Source organism: Hemitrygon akajei, unplaced genomic scaffold (assembly GCF_048418815.1).
Source record: "Hemitrygon akajei unplaced genomic scaffold, sHemAka1.3 Scf000065, whole genome shotgun sequence".
Classification (NCBI taxonomy): Eukaryota; Metazoa; Chordata; class Chondrichthyes; order Myliobatiformes; family Dasyatidae; genus Hemitrygon; species Hemitrygon akajei.
Genome location: NW_027331951.1, coordinates 1,226,530 through 1,246,908, shown reverse-complemented (window position 1 = coordinate 1,246,908; position 20,379 = coordinate 1,226,530). Strand labels below are relative to the sequence as shown.

At 47.3% G+C, this 20,379-nt stretch overlaps 1 protein-coding gene across 2 annotated transcripts in view; it reads right to left on the bottom strand.

The window, feature by feature from the left end:
* The window catches only part of LOC140721932 (oxidized low-density lipoprotein receptor 1-like), an 803,232-nt gene that overhangs the window by 764,044 nt on the left and 18,809 nt on the right, over positions 1–20,379 (bottom strand). Inside the window, exons 4-8 of one of the 2 annotated variants that reach the window (XM_073036752.1) lie at positions 17,739–17,852; positions 11,978–12,193; positions 9,014–9,156; positions 8,518–8,582; positions 1,650–2,204 (exon numbers count right to left, since the gene is read on the bottom strand). The exons of the other annotated variant lie outside the window; for it this stretch is intronic. Coding sequence (XP_072892853.1) covers positions 2,012–2,204; positions 8,518–8,582; positions 9,014–9,156; positions 11,978–12,193; positions 17,739–17,847 — 726 coding nt within the window. The 5' untranslated portion in view covers positions 17,848–17,852 and the 3' untranslated portion in view covers positions 1,650–2,011. Of the gene's footprint in view, positions 1–1,649; positions 2,205–8,517; positions 8,583–9,013; positions 9,157–11,977; positions 12,194–17,738; positions 17,853–20,379 lie in introns of those variants that run through there. 2 annotated transcript variants of the gene reach the window in all.

Sequence of the window (20,379 nt, the reverse complement as noted above, 5' to 3'; positions counted from 1 at the left end):
GGTTGGCCACTAGGGGTCTCTGCACTCTCGCTGACTGTTTAACCCCTTTCACCTTCCTGTCCGTCACGCGGTTTCCTGAACCCTACACCTTGAGTGTAAATACCTCTCTATATGTCCTCCCTATCACCCCCTCAGCTTCCCGAATGATCCCGAGTTCATCCAGTTCCAGTTCCAACCCTGTAACGCAGTGTGTTAGAAGGTTCAGCTGGATGAACTTTTTACAGACGAAGTTGTCAGGAACTCTTGAGGTCTCCCTGCCTTCCCACAACCCACAAGGCGAGCATTCAACTCTCCTGCCAGAGATTGCTTCTGCTCTGATGGTGGGATTATAAAGAAAGAAAGAATAATGAAACTGAACAAACACCAACGGCCGTTATCTCTCCCCAAGACTCCTCCTTGAAGTTTCAAAGAGATAAACTTCCACACACACGGGTTCAGACACAATCTGAAGCTTACTCCCCCGGCTCCCTTCAGAAACTCCTATGTTCAGAAGCTCCTTCCCTCTCACCAATTCCCAGAACTCGGCCGTTCGTGCAGTCTTGAATTGTGACTCCGGCTCGGAGAAAGTGCGTATGTTTGTTCAGGCAACAGGAGCGAAATGGAGGAGGGGGTGGTGGGAGCACTGACGCGGTGCGGAGATAGCCTTCAGTGGGATGATGTTTTGGCGAACCAAACCAACTGCTCACAAAGAACAGTGCAGCGGCCCAGAAACGAGAACTCGATAACCGGTGGAAGGGAGCTGTGTATTGTAACACCAGACTTCACCTCTCCCCCTTTCTCCCCATTATTCCATCTAAACAGAGACAGAGGGAGACGTGTGGAGGAGGGAGAGGGTTAATGGAATCGTGGAGGATCTGCAGGGGATGGAGCGGGTTAGGGAGACGGGGAGAGGAGTTGGGGCAGTAGGAGATAAAGGAGACGGTACGGAGTGTAGTGGACGGAGGGGTGATGGAGACAGGGTGTGTAGAAGAAGATGGCGCTGGCGAAAACGGGGAAGGCTGCAGGGGAAGTTGTGGATGACGGTGACGAGGATGGTCGGCTGGGAAGGAGGGTTGACGACGAACTGGAGTCTGAAAACTCAATGAACCAGGAACACCTTCTTCCCCTCCGCCAGCATATTCTTGAACACACCAGCACCACCTCCACATTTTGCGGCATTTATTAGCTTTTTGCATTTGACATTAAATTTACATATTTGCGCCCTACTGATTCTTCAAAAAAAAACTCAGGTAGTCTACGTCACAGATAATAAAACAGACCGTGAATCCGGTGGAAAAGATGCGATACAGGTGGACAGGACATTTGACACGCTGGCCTTCATCAGTCAGGACACTGAGTACGGGAGTCGGAGGTCACGTTGCAGTTGCAGATGACGTCGGTCAGGCCGCACTTGGAGTGTGGAGTTCAGTTCTGCTTGCCTTGCTCTAAGAGAAATCTCAACGAACTGGAAAGATTATAGAGGGAGATTTGCGAGGATGCTGCCGGGACAGGAGGGACTGAGTTATGGAGCGAGGCTGGAAATGCTGAGACTTTTTACCGTGACATTACAGAGGTGTAGAAAACCACGAGGGACACATATCAGGCGAATGCGCGCACTCTATTTCCCCAGGAATAGGGTATCGTGAGAATTAACGCACAAGATTGAGGTGAGAGTAGCTAAAGACAGAAGCGGGGAACGAGTTGGGTTAGATTAAAGGGATACAGTGGGATGGGGAGAGTGGTAGAGACGGAGTAGAGAATCGAGGGAGAGTCCGGGAATAGAAGGGGGAATGGGGGGAAGGGGAGGCAAGAAAGCGGGGTGAGGAAAATGGGGATGAAACACAGGAGGCAGGAGTAGAGAGGGATGGGAGAGAGACTTTAGATCGACGACGGTAAAGAGAGTTCGAGATGTTGAGCAAGATTGCATTTGAAGGAAAGAGGAGAATAGGGAAAGGGTGAGGGGCAGCGCGGCGGAAGGGGTAGTGTAAGTGGTTAAGAGAAATGGAGGAGAAAGAGGGTTTTATCGTTATATTCAAGTCGGTCTCACTGGTTGTTGACAGAGATCCTGGATCTTTTCAGAAATAACCGGGCACAACGGTGCAGACCTCTCACAGATGAAGAGATAACGAACCTGATCGCAAGGTTTACGCTCAGTGTACGATCTACATACACCACACTCGGGGAATCCACCGTACATCCGGAACATGACATTCGAAGCCACTTCCCTGTCAAGGAGGGGTAAACAATTTCAACGCACCCCACTTTCGCAGCACAGCCCTGTGTCAGTCTCCAGAATACTCCCACTGACCCACTCTCTCCCTGCAGCCATGTGTCAGTCATTAAAGTAATACATTGCCCCACTCTCTACGCACAGATCGGTATCAGAGATCAGAATAATAGCAATACCCAACCTTCGCCTCACAGGCCCGTGTCAGTCCCCAAAATATTCCCACAGCGCTAGTGTCTTCGAAGGCCCCATCTCAGTCCTCAAAATGTCCCACTCCTCTACTGTCTCCCGACAGGTCTGTGTTTTTTGCCTAAGTACTCACTGTCACCACTCCCACCCCACATATCAGTGTCAGTCCAAACTACACTCACTGCCTGTCTCTCTCCCCATAGCCCCGTGCCGGTCCCGGAAATAATCCCACTGCTCAACCCTCTTCTTCGTGACCTGTGTCAATCACCAAAACATCTCCCGCTACCCATGCTCTCCCCACGGACGTGTCTCTGTCCCCAGTGTACTCCCACTGAACCATTCTCTCCCCACAGATCAGTGACTGTCCCCAAAGTACACCCCTCCCTCATTCTCTCCCCACAGACATGTGCCAGGCCCCAAAGTGCCCCCACTGCCTCACTCTCTCCCACAACCTGGGTCAGTTCCCAACAGAGCTCTATAGATCCACTCTCACCCCAAGGCCCCGTGCGAGTCCCCAAAATAATCTCAATGCCTCGCCTTCTCCCTAAAGATTTGTGTCAATCACCAAAAGACTCACTCTCGCACTCTCTTCCCACAGCCCATGTCAGTTCCCACATTTAGAGAAGGAAGTTTGAGGATCAGAACGGGAGTGTGGCGGGAGCCATTTTGATTTTTTCTTCTTCTCATCGGAGGCGGGACTGCGCAGGCGTGTGACGTTGGGCAGTGAAGCGGGGAAGATTTAAAAGGAACACAGCCTCAGCGGGCAGCGTCGTTTTGCGGAAAGCAGAATGAGCCGGGAGCAGAGTGAAGGCTTTAAGGGCTTTGGCTCAACGGGCTTAGGCGGAAACGGGCGTGGCAAGGTAGGTTTAGTTTTTAATTTTAAAAAGGGGAAATTATGAGTGTGAGGGCAGGTTGCTACTCTCGGTGTCGGATGTGCAAGGTCCTGGAGTCTGTCAGCCTCCCGGACGTGTACAGCTGCACCAGGCACGCAGAGCTGCAGCTCCTAAGGGACCGTGTTAGGGAACTGGAGACGCAGCTCGATGACCTTCGTCTGGTCAGGGAGAGTGAGGAGATAACAGAGAGGAGTTACAGGCAGGTGGTCACACCAGGGCCACGGGAGGCAGACAAGTGGGTCACGGTTAGGAGAGTGAAGTGCAAGAGTTAGCTACTAGAGAGTACCCCAGTGACTGTATCCCTTGACAATAAATACTCCTGCTTGAAAACTGTTGGGGGGGCAACCTACCTGGGGTAAAAGACAGTGGCCGTGCCACCGGCACAGAGTCCTGCCCTGTAGCTCAGAAGGGTAGGGAAAGGAAGAGGAAGGCAGTAGTAATCGGGGACTCGATAGTTAGGGGTCAGATAGGCAATTCTGTGGACGCAGTCAAGAGATCCGGATGTTACTTTGCCTCCCTGGTGCCAGGGTCCGGGATGTATCCGATCGCGTCCAGGATATCCTGAACTGGGAGGGTGAGGAACCGGAGGTCGTGATACATATCGGTACCAATGACACATGTAGGAAAAGGGAAGTGGTCCTGAATGGTTAATGTCGGGAGTTTGGGAAGGGAATTGAGAAGAAAGACCGCAAAGGTAGGAATCTCGGTATCAATGCCTGTGGCATACGACAGTGAGAGTAGGAATTGAATGAGGTGGAGGATAAATGCATGGCTGAAGGATTGGAGCAGGGAGGAGTGATTCAAGTTTGTGGATCATTGGGACCTCTTTTGTGACCTGTGGACACCATGGACCTGTGGCACCCACTCTCTCCCTGCAGCCCTGCGTCAGTCACCAAAGTAATCCCTGCCCAACTCTCTACCCACAGATCGGTGTCAGTGTCCAGAATAATAACAGTACCCAACCTTCTCCTCACATGTCCATGTCAGTCCCCAAAATATTCCCACAGCGCCAGTGTCTTACAAGGCCCCATGTCAGTCCTCAAAATGCTCCCACTTCTTTACTGTCTCACCACAGGCCTGTGTTTTCTGCCTAAGTACTCACACTCACCACTCCCACCCCACAGATCAGTGTCAGTCTAAACTACATCCACTGCCTGACTCTCTCCCCAGAGCCCCGTGCCGGTCATCGAAATAATCCCACTGCTCAACCCTCTTCTTTGAGGCCTGTGTCAATCACCAAAACATCTCCCGCTTCCCATTGTCTCCCCACGGACGTGTCTCAGTCCCCAGAGTACTCCCACTGAACCATTCTCTCCCCACAGATCTGTGTCTGTCCCCAAAGTACGCCCCTCCCTCATTTTCCCCCCACAGACATGTGCCAGGCCCCAAAGTGCTCCCACTCCTCACTCTCTACCACAACCAGGGTCAATTCCCAAAAGAGCTCCATAGGTCCACTCTCTCCCCACGGCCCCGTGCTGGTCCCCAAAATACTTGCGATTCCCACTCTCACCCCAAGACCAAGTACGAGTCCCCAAAATAATCCCAATGCCTAGCCTTCCCATAAAGATCTGTGTTAACCACCAAAAGACTCCCACTTCGCATTCTCTTCCCACAGCCCATGTCAGTTCCCATAGGGAGTTAGCAAGGAAGTTCAGAAGAAGGACCGCAATGTTAGTAATCTCGGGATTACCGACTGTGCCACGCGACAGTGACAGTAGGAATGGAATGAGATGGAGGATAACTGCGTGGCTGAGGAATTGGAGCAGGGGGCAGTGATTCAAATTTCTGGGATCATCATTATGGCAGGTGTGACCCGTACAAAAATTACGGGTTACATTTGAATTCTAAGGGGACATACCACCAGGCGGGAAGATTTGCTAAGGCTACTGGGGCATCTTTAAACTAGAATGGTTGGGGTGTGAATCAATTTGAAGAAACTAGGAGAGAGTTATTTCACAAATAGAGAAAGCTTGTCGACAGTGTGCGAGTGAGGATAGGCAGGTGATAGAGAAGGGGTACGCTCAGACAGAAGATGTAGGAGAGAAGGAAGAAAAAGATAATAAATTTGTTTGTACCGTTTGGGAAAAACATAGAGGAAAGGTGGAGAGTTTCTTAAATGCATCTATATTAATGTTAGGAGCATTGTAAGAAATGTGGATGAGCTTAGAGCATGGATTGATACCTGGAAATATGATGCTGTAGCAATTAGTGAATTATGGTTGCAGGATGGGTGTGATTGGCAAATAAGTATTCGTTGATTTCCTTGTTTGTCAGAGAAAATATTGCAGCGGTGTGAATTCAGGATAGATTAGTGGGCTCGTCTAGTGATGCTATTTGGGGGGAATTGAGGAATGGGAAAGGTGTTGTAACAATTCTAGACCACCTAATTGGGAGCGAGAATTGGATGAGCAAATTTGTAAGGAGATAGCAGATATTTGTAGTAAGCACAAGGTTGTGATTGCGGGAGATTTTAATTTTCCACACATGGACTGGGAAGCCAATTCTGTAAAAGTGCTGGATGGTTTGGAGTTTGTAGAATCTATGCAGTATAGTTTTTTGCAGCAATACATAGAGGTACCAACTAGAGAAAGGGCAGTTCTGGATCTCCTGTTAGGGCATGACATAGGTCAGGTGACGGAGGTAAGATTTGGGGAGCTCTTCAGGTCCAGTTATCACAATATCATTAGTTTCAATATAATTATGGAGAAGGAAATGACTGGACACAGGGTAGAAATTTTTGATTGGAGAAAGGCTAACTTTGAGGAGATGCGAATGGATTTAGAAGGAGTGCATTGGGACAATTTGTTTTATGGGAAGGATGTAATAAAGAAATAGAGATAATTTAACGTTGAAATTCTGTGGGTACAGAATGATTATGTTCCTGTTAGGTTGAAAGGAAAGTTTAAAAGTTTGAGACAGCCATCATTTTGAAGAGATATTGATGGTTCGGAAAAAGAGAGAGATCTACAATAAATACAGGCAGCATAGAGTAAATGAGGTGCTCAAGGAATGTAAAGAAAGTAAAAAGAATCTTAAGAAAGAAATTAGAAAAGCTGAAACAAGATATGAGGTTGCTTTGGCAAATAGGGTGAAAATAAATCCAAAGGATTTTTGCAGTTATATTAATAAGAAAATGATAGTGAAATATAAAATGGGTCTCTTAGAGAATCAGAGGGAATAGCCATGTGTGGAATCAAACGAGATGGGGAAGATTTTGAACAATTACTTTACATCGGTATTCACTGAGGAGAAGGATATTGAATTGTGTAAGGTGAGGCAAACAAGCAAGGTAGTTAAGGGAAATATGATGATTGAAGAAGAAGAAGTACTGGTGTTTTTAAAGAATATAAAAGTGGATAAGTCTTCAGGTCTTGACAGAGTCTCCCCTAGGACCTTGACGGAAGTTACTGTAGAAATAGCAGGGGCTCTGACAGAAATATTTCAAATGTCATTAGAAACGGAGATGGTGCCCGAGGATTGGCGAATTGCTCATCTGGTTGCATTGTTTATGAAAGAATCTAAGAGAAAACCTAACAGTTATCAGGCCTGCAAGTCTGACGTCAGTGGTGTGTAAATTAATGGAAATTACTCTCAGAGATGGAATATATAATTATCTGGATAGGCAGGGTCTGATTAGAAGGAGTTAATATGAATTTGTGCGTGGAAGGTCATGTTTGACAAATATTATCGAATTTTTTGAAGAGGTTACGAGGAAGGTTGATGAGGGTAAAGCAGTGGATGTTGTCTATATGGACTTCAGTAAGGCTTTTGACAACGTTCCGCACGAAAGGTTATTAATATTGAAGTAGTAAAATGGATTCAACAGTGGCTGGATGGGAGATGCTGCAGAGTAGTGGTAGATAACTGTTTGTCAGGTTGGAGCCCGCTGACTAGAGATATGCCTCAGGGATCTGTACTGGGTCCAATGCTGTTTGTCATAACATTAATGATCTGGTTGATGGGGTGATAAACTGGATTAGTAAGAATGTAGATAATGCTAAGATAGATGCCGTTGTTGATAATGAAGTAGGCTTTCAAAGCTTGCAGAGATATTTAGCCCAGCCTGAAGAGTGTGCTGGAAGATGGCCGATAGAGTTTAATGCTGATAACTGTGAGTTGCAACATTTTGGTAGGACTCATCAAAATAAGAAATACATGGTAAATGGCAGGGCATTGTGGAATTCTGTATAACAGAGTGATCCAGGAATATTGGTGCATAGTTCCCTGAAGGTAGAATCTCATGTGAACAGGGTGGTGAAGAAAGCTTTTTGTATCCTGGCCTTTATAAATCAGAGCATTGAGTTTTGGAGTTGGGATGTTATGGTAAAATTGTACAAGACATTGGTGTGACCAAATTTGGAGTATTCTGTGCAGTTCTGGTCATCGAATTATCGGAAGGATGTCAACAAAATAGAGAGAGTACAGAGTAGATTTATTAGAATGTTACCTGGGTTTCAGCACCTGAGTTACACAGAAAGGTTGAACAAGTTAGATTTTTATTCCTTTAAGCGGAGAAGGTTGATTGGGATCTTGATAGAGGTATTTAAAATTTTGAGGGAGTTAGATAGAGTTGACACAGTTAGGCTTTCTCATTGAGAGGAGGGGTAATTCAAACAAGAGGACATGAGTTGAGAGTTAAGGGGGCAAAAGTACAGGGGCGACTCGAGGGGGATCTTCTTTACTCAGAGAGTGGTAGCTGTGTTAAACGAGCTTCCAGTAGAAGTGGTAGTGGTAGGTTCCATTTTGTCATTTAAACAAATGGATAGGCATATGGATAGGAAATGATTGGAGGGTTATGGAGTGCAGTTAGATGGGACTAGGTGAGAGTAAGCGTTCGTCACGTACCAGAAGTGCCGAGATGGCCTGTTTCCATGCTGTAATTGTTATGTAGTGATATGGTTATATTAATTTTACTGCACACTCAATACCAACAGCCCTTGTCGATCCTCAAATCCAATTGCTCATTCTCTCACCGCAGAACTTTCTCTGTCTCCAAAACGTCCCGAATGCCCACTCTCAACCCACAGCCCTTGTTTGTCCGCAAACGCATACCACTGTCGACTCCCTTTAGCAACCCGTGTCTGACCACAAACTAATCCCACTGCACACAACCTTCCCGCAGCCTGTGCAAGTCCTCAAATTAAATCCACTGCCCACTCGGTTCTCGCAGCGTGTATCAAACAGACGACCCACTTTCTTCTCAGAAACTTGCAAGATCCCAAATCTCACCCGTCTTTGCATTTTCCAATCCAGTATGAATTGCCTTGGTCGCGGACAGTTATAGTAACAAAATTCTGTGAAATTAAATTGCTATCATTAATGATTGAATTCAAAATATATCTATGTCCCTTTATGTCTGCACCCAGGAGAGGGTGAAGGGATGGTGTTGAAAGAGAATGGCACGGAAGTGTATGATGTGACGATGTGGAATGAGCCTCACAGCAGGAGTGTGTGATGGGACGATGAGGAGGGAGCTTCACTCTGTGTCAGACCCCGAGAGTGTGTGATGGGAAGGTGTAGAATGAATCTCACTATGTGTCTGACACCGGACAAGTGTGATGGAACGGTGTGAAGGAGATTCGATCCGTTTCTGACAGCAGGAGTATGTGCTAGTAGGAGAAGGTAGGAGCTTCACTCTGCGTCTGACCACGGAAGTATGACATCAAACGGTATGGAGGGAGCTTCCCTCTAGTGTGGATATATCTTCCGTCGATCTGAAACGTACCTCGTCTTCTGCTGAATTTATTTCAAGAAGTTTAGAATCAGATTTCGAACAATACTGCTTCGCTTCATCGTAGGAAGTGCTAACCGTGGATATATAATAACACGGGCCTTCATTTCTGATCCAGTTCTGGGAAAACGCTTGCTCTGGAAATTGGGAAAAAAGAAACAGTGAATCTCACTGCGTACCGTCCATTACATCCATTGTGAGTCAGACTCCGAAAGACGACCCATCCTCACAGACCCATCACACACACCTGGTCAAGTATAGAATGAAACACCCTCCCCACCGGTCCCTTGACAAATTGGCTCTGGAATTTCCGAACAAGTAGCAGTGAATCCGCCAGGAGACAGACGCCGTCCAATCAAATAATCCCGGGGTCAGACACAGACTGAAGCTCCCTCCACACCGTCCAATCTCACACTCCCGGGGTCAGACACAGAGTGAATCTCCCTCCACACCCTCCCATCACACACTCCCGGGGATAGACACCGAGTGAATCTCCTTCCACACCCTCCCATCACACACTCCCGGTGTCAGACACAGAGTGTATCTACCTCCATACCTTCCCATCAAACACTCCCGGGGACAGACACCGAGTGAATCTCCCTCCAAACCCTCACATCACACACACCCGGAGTCCAACACAGAGTGAAGCTCCCTCCACACCGTCCCATCACACACTCCCGGGGTCAGACATAGAGTGAGGCACCCTCCACATCGTCCTATCACACACTCCCCATGTCAGACACAGAGTGAATTTCCCTCCATACCTTCCGTCCACACACTCCCGGGATCTGACACAGAGACTGAAACTCCCTCAACACCGTCACGTCACAAACTCCAGGGGTCAGATATAAGTGATGCTCCTTCCATAGCATTCCATCACGCGCACACTGTGTCAGTCATAGAGTGAAGCTCCTTCCACATCATCCTGTTACAGTCGACAGAGGTCAGACGCAGAGTGACACTCGCTCCATACAGTCCCATCACACTCCCAGGGGTTTCACCCTGTGTGAGCTCCGTATTGCACTGTCCCATCAGACACTTCCGGTTTAAAGACAAAGTGAAGTTGCCTCCTCACTCTCCTAATGCTCATTCCTGGGGTTAGACACAGAGTGATGCTCCCTGCATAACACCCCATCTCAAACACACTGTGTCATTCCACACTGTCCCATCACACACTCACGGGGTCAGAGACAGAGTGAATCTCCCTCCACACGGTCACATTACACACTCCCGGGCTCAGACAAAGAGTGAATCTCCTACACACCATCCCATCACACACTCCCGGGGTCAGACACAGAGTGAAACTCCCTCCACACCGTCCCATCACATTGTCGCCATGTCAGACACAGAGTGAATCTCTCTCCGCACCGTCCCATCGCACACACCCGAGATAAGATTAGCAAAGAAACTACCTCATCACTGTCTCATCACAGGCACCCGGAGTCAGTTATAGAGTGAAGGTCCCTGCAGGACATTCAATCACACACATTCCTGACGGGTCAGACTACAAATTTTGGTTCCATCCACACTGTCACGTCACACACACTTGGAGCAGACGAAGAATGAAGCTCTTGTCTCACGGACTCATTATACTCTCCCAGTCTCAGACACAGACTGATTCTCCTTTCACACTGTCCCAATTCACACGATCGGTGTCAGGCTCAGACTGAATCTGTCACTCCACCAGACTGTCAAAAACTCCTTGGGTCAAACATGGAATGAGGCTCACTTCATGCTCTTCCATCACGCAATCCTGCCGATAAACACAGAGTGAGCCTCCATCCACACTTCCCCAACCATTCCTTCCCATTGTCACATACTCCCGGGGTCAGACACAGTATGATGCTCCTTCAGGTCGGTAACTTCAAATTACACAGGGGTCAGAAAACGAGCGAAGCTCCCCCCACACCATCCAATGGCACACATCCAGGGTCAGACACAGAGGGAATCTGCCTCCACACCGTCCTATCACACACTCTCCGGGTCAGATACTGAGTGAATGTTCCTCCACACCATCCCGTCACACACTCCCGGGGTCAGACACAGAGCGAATCTCCCTCCACACCTTCTCATCACACGTTCCCGAGCCTAACATAGTCTAAATCTCCCTCCTTACGCTCTCCTTACATCACACACCTCCTGGCAAGTCACAGAGTGAAGCTCTCTCTCAACCGTCCGATCACGCTCAGCTGTGCTCTCACACAAAGTGAGGTTCCGACAACGATCTCCCATGGCACACTGACGGGTTCAGACTCGCTCCACAACATTCATTCACACAATCCGGTGTCACATAGAATGAACGTCCCTCTGCCCTGTCCTTTCACACAGTCCCGGAGTCATACACTGATGCTCTCTCTCTCTAGCATCCCATGACGCACACCGGGAATCAGGCACAGAGTGTTGCTCCCTCAATACCTTCTCATCGCACACTCCCGGGGCCAGAGACACAGTGAATCTCCCTCCACACCGTCCCATCGCTCACTTCCGGATTCAGACACAGAGTGATGCTCCGTCTGTTCCGTCCCATTCCTCTCTCTGGGATTCGGACATAGACAGAAGCACACACTGTCGGAATCAGACAGAGAGTGAGGCCCCCGCAGTACTGTCCCGTCACACACTCATGGATTCAAACTGAAGTCAGCCTCCATGGTGCCATAACACACTTCAGGGGTCAGACATGGGGTGAACCGCTCTAAGCAATGTCCCAACACACGATCCCGCTGTTAGACACAGAGTGAATCCACCTCCACAACGTCTCGTCAGACTCTCCTGGATTCAGTGATAGAATGAAACTGTCTTCACGCAGCCCCATCACACACTCACCGGGTCAAACACAGAGTGAATCACCCTCCATACCATCTCTTCACCCACTCCCGATGTCAAGCACAGAGTGACGATTCCTCTCTCCATGCCTGCTCTGTGATGAGGAGCGGGTGAAAGAGGGGGATGATGCCTCACCTCTTCTGCTGGTCAACAATTCACAGATTTGAGCCTTGGTTTCGTTGACAGATCTGTACTTCGACTCCACCTCAGTGAGCTGGTGACGGAGATCTCTGTGCATTCTTTTAAGATCGGACAGATTAGAGTTGAGCGCAGAAAGCTTGGACTGAAGGGATGAATTTAACTCATGGTAGTTTCGGTCGGTGGTGATCTTAGACTGACGAATCTGTGATACTGAGAGACATGGTAAAGGATGTTTACACGTGAGTCAGCGTCACGCTACCGAACGGGTCACAGAGAGTGTTGTGTCAGTGTCACGGTGAAGGGTGTCACAGTGAAGGATGTGCTGGGGGCATAGTGAGAGGCGTTTCTGTGTCACGCTGAGGGGTATATCAATGTCCAGTGGTTTCACGGTGGTAGAGTATATGTGTCCGTTCTTGTCTGGTTTTGTCTCTGTCACGGTGAGAGACATGTCGTGGCCACGGTGTGTATGAGAGGGTCACGCTGAGCTGTTAGACGGTGTCACGGAGAGTACTATGTTGGAGTCAGTGTGAATTTAGGAGTCGGTATCACGTTCAGGAGTTTTTCTATGTCAGGGCAAGGTGCGGGAAATTTCCTCGGTGAGAGGTGCATCGGTGTTATTTTGAGGGGCGATACTGTCTTGCTAAAGGGTGTTACAGTGACGTGTGAGTCTTTGAGATGATGCGGTGCAGAGCGGTTCACGTTGAGGAGTGTGAAGTTGTCCCGGTATACGGCACCTCAGTGTCACGGTGAATAGCGTGACGGTGTCATTCTGAAGATTGTGTTTCAGATCGCCTTGAGGAGTTTATCAATAACACGGTCAGGGACATGTCGATGTTAGTGAGGGGTACGTGGCGGTCAGTGTGATTGCCATGTGTGTGCCCTTTTCGCGATTAGCAGTGTAAATGTGTCTCGTTGAAGGTCGTGAACGTGCTGAAGTGACAGGATTGCAGATGTTATGGTGAATGGCGTGTCGGTGTCAGGACAAGTCATGATTTTGTTACGGTAGGGTCCGTGTTTTTATCACGGTTAGGTGTGTGTCTGTTTTACAGAACATAGAACATGGAATAGTTCAGCACGTCAATGCCCTTCGGCCCACAATGCTGTGCCGACCCTTAAACCCTGCATCCCATATAACCGCTCATTTCAAATTCCCCCATGTACCTGTCTAGTATTCTCTTAAATTTCACTGGTGTATTTCCCTCCATCACATACTCAGGTAGTGCATTCCCGGCACCAAAAACGCTGTGAGTAAAAAACCTTCCTCTAATATCCCCTTTGAACTTCCCTCCCCTTACCTTAAAGCCATGTCCTCTTGTACTGAGCAGTTGTGCCCTGGGGAAGAGGCGCCGTCCATTCTATCTATTCCTCTTATTATCTTGTACACCTCTATCATGTCTCCTCTCATCCTCCTTCTCTCCACAGAGTAAAACCCTAGCTCGCTTAATCTCTGATCATAATGCATACTCTCAAAACCAGGCAGCATCCTGGTAAATCTCCTCTGTACATTTACCTATGCACATCCTTCTTATAGTGAGGCGACCAGAGAGGACACAGTACTCCAAGTATGGCCTGACCACAGTATTACAGAGCTGCATGATTACCTCGCGACTCTTAAACTCTATCCCTCGACTTATGACTTCTACCCCCACATCCAGGTCGTTAATAAAATTAACGAAAAGTAGGGGTGCCGGAACCGATCCTTGTGGGACACCACTAGTCACAGCCCTCCAATCCGAATGTACTCCCTCTGCCACGACACTCTGTTTTCTGCAGGCAAGCCAATTCTGAATCCACCTGGCCAAACTTCCCAGGAGCCCATGCCTTCTGTCTTTCTGAATAAGCCTACCGCGTGGAACCTTATCAAATGTAGTTTTCGGTAAGTTTTGTTTCGTTAGTTTAGAGTAGAGAACATGTCAGGCAGGATGCAGGAATACTCTTCTGCAGGATGGGGGAAGTGAGGGAGAACTCCGGTGTCCCCGACAACAACACCTGCAGGAAGTGCTTCCAGTTGCAGCTCCTAACAAACCGCGTTAGGGAACTGGAGCAGGAGCTGGATGACCTCGGGATCATTCCCGAGAAGGAAGAGCTTATAGATTGTAGTTTCAGGGAGGTAGTTACGGCAAAGAAGCAGGGGACAGGTAATTGGGTTATCGACAGGCGAGGGAGGGAGAAAAGAGAAGACAGAGCAGGGATCCCCCTTGGCCATTCCCCTCTACAACATGCATCCCGATTTGGATACTGCTGGGGCGGATGACTTACCTGGGATAAGCTGCGGCTGCCGGATCTCTAGCACTGAGTCTGGTTCTGCAGTGCAGAAGGGAGCGGGGCAGATGAGGAGAGCGATAGTGACAGGGGACTCGATAGTTAGAGGTACAGACAGGAGGTTCTGTAGTCGTGACAGAGACCCCCGGATGGTTTGTTGCCTCCCGTGTGCCAGGGTCAGGGATGTCCCTGATCTTGTGCACAGCATTCTGAAATGGGAGGATGAGCAGCCAGATGTCATGGTTCTCGTCGATACCAATGACGTAGGAAGAAAGAGTGAGGAGGTCCTGAAGAGTGAGTATGGAGAGTTCGGTAGGAGGTTAAAAAGCAGGACCTCAAGAGTAGTGATCGCAAGATTGCTTCCTGTGCCACGTGCCAGTGAGGGTAAGTGTAAGATGATCTGGAGGATGAACACGTGGTTGAGGAACTGGTATGGGGGCACGGTTTCAGATTTTTGGATCTTTGGGATCTCCTCTGGGCAGGTGGGACCTGTTCAAGAGAGACGGGTTACACTTGAACTACAGGGGGACCCATATCCTTGCAGGGAGGTTTGCTAGTGCAATGGCGGATGGTTTAAATTAGATTTGCAAGGGGATGGGAACCAGAGTGCCAGAGCAGATAGTGGAGCGGGGGGTGAAAATATATGATGTTAAAAGTTCATGAGAAGTCAGAAATAGAAGAGCTGTGTGTGGTGGTAATAATCTTCTGCGATGTGCCTATTTAAAAGCGAGGAGTATTTTGAGGAAGACAGACGACCTGAGGGCGTGGATTAACACATGGAATTATGACTTCATAGCCATTAGTGAAACTTGTCTATAGGAGGGGCAGGACTAGCAGCTTCATGTTCCAGGGATACGATGTTTCAGAGGTGGTACAGCCAAAGGGATGAAGGGTGTATTTTGGAAATGCTGGTCAAGGAAAATTTTACAGTAGTGCCCAGGCAGGATAGATTAGAGGGCTTGTCTACCAGGGCCATCTGGCTGGAACTGAGAAACAGGAATGGTATGACCACATTAATGGGATTGTATTTCAGAACACGTAATCGTCAGCGAGAATTGGAGCTGCAGAGAGATAGCAGACAACTTCAGGAAACATAAAGTTGTGATAGTAAGAGATTTTAATTTTCCACATATTGTTGGGGCTCCCATACTGACGGGTCAGAGTTTGTAAAATGTGATCAGGAAAGTTTTCTAAATCAATTTTTAGAGGTACCAACAAGATAGGATGCAATAGTAGATTTCCAATCAGGAAACGAGTTAGGACAAGTGACTGGAGTGTGTGTAGGGGAACACTTGGGTCTAGTGATCGTAACACCATTAGTTTCAACTTGGCCATGGATAAAGATAGATCAGTTCCTCGGGTTGAGTAACAAAACTGGAAAAAGGGGAAATTTGAAGAAATGAGAAAAGATCGAAAAAGCGTGGATTGGAAATCTGATAAAGAAGGATAAAGAGATGTTTGAAAGTTGTAGGCAACGAGGAGCAAATAAGGTGGTTGAGGAGTATAAAATTGAGGGATAAAATTGGTCCTCTTTAAGAACAGAGCATTCGGCTATTTATGGAACCACAGGATATGGGTGAGATTTTAATTGGTTTGTTTTCTTAGCATCTGTATTTACTAAGGAATTGCAAGGAGCCTCAGTAAATAAGGCAAACAAGTAGTGAGGTCACGGAACCTCAACAGTTAAAGAGGAGTATGGGCTTGCTGACTTGAAGCAAACCAGAATAGATAAATTCCCATGAGCAGACAGACTATTCCCTTGGACCTTGAAGGAAAGTAGTGTTGAGATTTCTGGGGCCCTGGCAGATATATTGAAAATGTTGATATCCACGGTTGAGGTGCCGGAGGATTGGAGGGTAGCTCATGTTGTTCCGTTGTTTAAATAGCTGTAAATGTAATCAGGGAAATTGTAGGCCGGTATGTTTGACGTCAGTAGTAGGTAACTTATTGGAAGGAGTACTAAGAGATATGATCTACAGGCAGGAACTTATTAGGCAGAGCAAACATGGCTTTGTGCGTAGCAGGTCATGCTTAACCAATCTATTAAAGTTTTTCGAGGAGGTTACCAGTAAAGTAGATGAAGGGAAGGCAGTGGATGTTGACTACATGGACTTCAGTAAGGTCTTTGACAAGGTCCCGCAAGGGAGGATAGTTAGGAAGATTCAGTCGTTAGGTATACATGGAGAGGTAGTAAATTGGATTAGACATTGACACAATGGGAGAAGCCAGAGTGTGGCAGTGGAGGATTGCTTCTCTGAGTGGAGGCCTATGACTAGTGGTGTGTCACAGGGATCAGTGCAGGGTCCATTGTTATTTGTCATCTATATCAATGATCTGGATGATAATGTGGTGAATTGGATCAGCAAATAATGCAAAGATTGGAAGTGCATTGGACAGTGAGGAAGATTTTGAAAGCTTGCAGAGGGAATTGGACTAGCTGGAAAAGTGGGATGACAAATTGAAGATTGAGTTTAATGCAGACAAGTGTGAGGTATTGCACTTTGGAAGGAAAAACCTAGATAGAACATACAAGGTAAATGGTAGGACACTGAGGAGTGCAGTAGATCAGAGGGATCTGTGAATACAGATACATAATTTTCTAAAAGTGGCGTCACGGGTAGATAGGGTCGTAAACAGAACTTTCTGCACATTGGCCTTTATAAATCAAATTATTGAGTATAAGAGCTGGAATGTTATGACGAGGTTTTATAAGACATTGATGAGGCCGACTTTGAGTGTTCCGTTTAGTTTTGGTCACCTACTTAGAGGAAAGGTATTAATAAGGTTGAAAGAGTGCAGAGAAGGTGTACAAGGATGTTGCCGGGACTTGAGAAACTGAGTTACAGAGGAAGGTTGAATAGGTTAGGACTTTATTCCTTGCAGCGTTGAAGAATGAGGGGTGATTTGAAAGAGGTGTATAACATTATGGTGTGTATAGGTAGAGTGAATGCAAGCAGGCTTTTTCAACTGAGTTTAGGGGAGAAAAAAGAAACGAAGGACATGGGTTAAGGGTGAAGGGCGAAAAGTTTAAAGGGCACATTTGTGTGGGCTTCTTCACACCGAGAGTAGTGGGAGTGTGGAATGAGATGCCATTTGAATTGGTGAATGCAGGCTTACTTTTATCATTTAAGACAATCTTGGACTGGTACATGGATGAGAGGTGATATGGTCTTGCTGCAGGTCAGTGTGACTAGGCAGTAAAGATGGGTCAGCACAGCAAAGAAGAACCAAAAAGCCTGCTTCTGTGCTGTAATGTTCTATGGTTGTCAGTTGTGTGTCGGTATCACTTTCAGCGATGTGTTGCTGGAGGTTGTGTCGGGGTCACGGTGAGTGATGTGTCGTAGTAATTATAAGTGGCCCGTCAGTACTACAGTAAGGGGTATCTTGGTATCACAGTGAAGGGTGATTCGGGGTAATGTTGGGAATGTATCGCTGTTACAGTGGCCATTTTTATTCTCTGCGGTTTGGTCGTTGCAATAGGTGTGAAACTCACCATGAATCCTCCAGCAGATACCCGTGATAATGAGGGTCGCTGTTAAAACGCAGATTAGCCATATGTTTGAGTCTGATCGGTCAGCCCGTGCTGGTCGTTCACTTCCCATGTCGTCTGTGGAAACAAAAATCATTTCGTGACTTTGTTAATCGTCATTTTCCGTGATCTAATCCACCCCTGCTTGTTATAGATTATACAAGAAAGGATATGGGAGTGGGAATACGCTCGAGGTTAGTTAATGAGGAGACGGGAGGGGTACGGGTAATGGAGACCGAAATTAGTACGTCAGTATTATGATGCAGAGTGTGTCGGACTATGGACGTTTCACGGCGAGGCTGTGTCGGTGTCGAGTGGGACGTGTGTCAGTCCCTTGGCACTCCTCACCATTCACAGTGTGTGTACCACAGACTTGCACACCAAAGTCCTTCTCTCCTTCAACACTTCCCACTATTCAGAGCATAGGCCATTCACTTGAACACTGGGATGAAACTGCGCTAGGGATCTTAATTATCAAATGCACCATCGCCAGAGAAAAAAACTTGTCCAAATCCACACGTTCAGATCCATTCCGATCCAAGGTAAAATTGGCCTTGTTCCAATTTGGAATCCAAACCCGAGGACCGGACCTCTCCTTTTTCATAACTACCTTGAGACGAATGGTATTTTAATTAATAGATTAAAGGCGTTCCCCTGCATAAACCTCTAACACCTTAGTATTCCCAGTATTCTCTAGAGTGAGGGTGAGCAGACAGATGTCGTGGACCATGTAGGGGCCAATGAAGTGAATAGGAAAAAGGACGATGTCCTGCAAAGAGAGTTTAAGTAGTTTGGTGCAAAGTTGAAGGACAGGACCTCCAGGGTGGCAATTTCAGTATTGCGAACCGTGCCACGTGCTAGTGAGGCTATAAATAGTAAGACAATGCAGCTAAATACGTGGCTAAGGAGTTAGTGCAGGAGGGAGGGTTTCATGTTTCTGGATAATTGGGCATGGTTCCAGGGAGAGGAGGGACCTGTTCAGACGGTATGGGTCGCACCTGAACTGGAGGGGGACTAATAGAATCATAGAACCACGGAACATTACAACATAGAAACAGGCCTTCTGGCCCTTCCTCGCTGTGCCGAACCATTTTTTTCTGCCTATTCCCACTCATCAGCAACTGGGCTGTATCCCTCCATACAGCTCTCATCCATGTAGCTGTCCAAGTTTTTTATTACATGTTAACAGTGAGCCCGCATATACCACTTCATCTGGCAACTCATTCCACACTCCCACTACACTCTGTGTGAAAAAGGCCCCCCCAATGTTCCCTTAATGTTCCTTTTAAACATTTCCCCCTTCACCCTTAACCCATGTCCTCTGTTTTTCTTCTCCCGTAGACTCAGTGGGAAAAAAGCCTGCTTGCATTCACTCTATCTATACCCATAATAATTTTATACATCTCTATCAAAACTCCCCTAATTCTTCTGCGCTCCAGGGTATGAAGTCCTCATCTATCCAACCTTTCTCTGTAACTCAGTTTCTCAAGTCCCGGCAACATCTTTATAAAACTTCTCTGCACTCTTTCAACCTTCTTAATATCCTTCCTGTAATTCGGTGACCAAAACTGCACAGAAGACTCCAAATTCGGCCTCACCGAATGCTTTGGAGGATAGGATTAATGTAAATCGCAGGACATTCTGTAAGTATGTGAAGAACAAGTGGATAAGTCTTGAGAGATTAGAACGAATCAAGTGTGAAAGTGAAAGAATGTGTATGGAACCGGAGGTACATAATGAATACATTGCTTCAGTATTCACTAGGGTAAAGGATTCTGCCGATTGTCAGGGTGACATAGAGCGGAGTGAAAAGCATGACCATGTAGATATTAATAAAGCCGATATGCCGTCGCTTTTAGAAAGCATCAGGTTGCATGGGTCACCGGGAAAGGACGACCAGGCTACTGTGCGATCCGAGCGAGGAGATTGCTGAGCCTCTGGCGATGACATTTGTACCATCAATGGGGACGGGAGAGATTCCGGATGATTGGAGGGTTGCGGATGTTGTTCCTTTATTTTTGAAAGGGAGTAGAGATAGCCCAGGAACTTACAGACCAATGAATCGTACTTCAGTGGTTGGTCAGCTGACGGAAAAGATCCTGAGAGGCTGGATTTATGAACATTTGCAGAGGCATAATATGATTAATCTGATCAGTAAGTCATAAGGATTTGTGAAAGGCAGGTCGTGCCTTCCGATACTGATTGAATATTTATCGGGATGTGACTGGAAAAAATTGATGAAGGTGGCGCAGTAGATGTAGTGTATATTGTTTTCACCGAGAATTTGATAAGTTACCCATGGAAGGCTTATTAAGAAGATAAGGAGGCATGGGGCCCGAGGGGGCATTGCTTTGTGGATCCAGAACTGGCTTGCCCACAGAAGGCAAAGAGAGCTTGTGGACTGGTCATATTCTGCATGGAGGCCGGTGAACAGTGGAGTTCCTCAGGGATCTGTTCTGGGAGCTCTACTCTTCCTGATTTTATAAATATAACCATATAACCATATAACAATCACAGCACGGAAACAGGCCATTCCGGCCCTCCTAGTCCGTGCCGAACTCTTAATCTCACCTAGTCCCACCTACCCGCACTCAGCCCATAACCC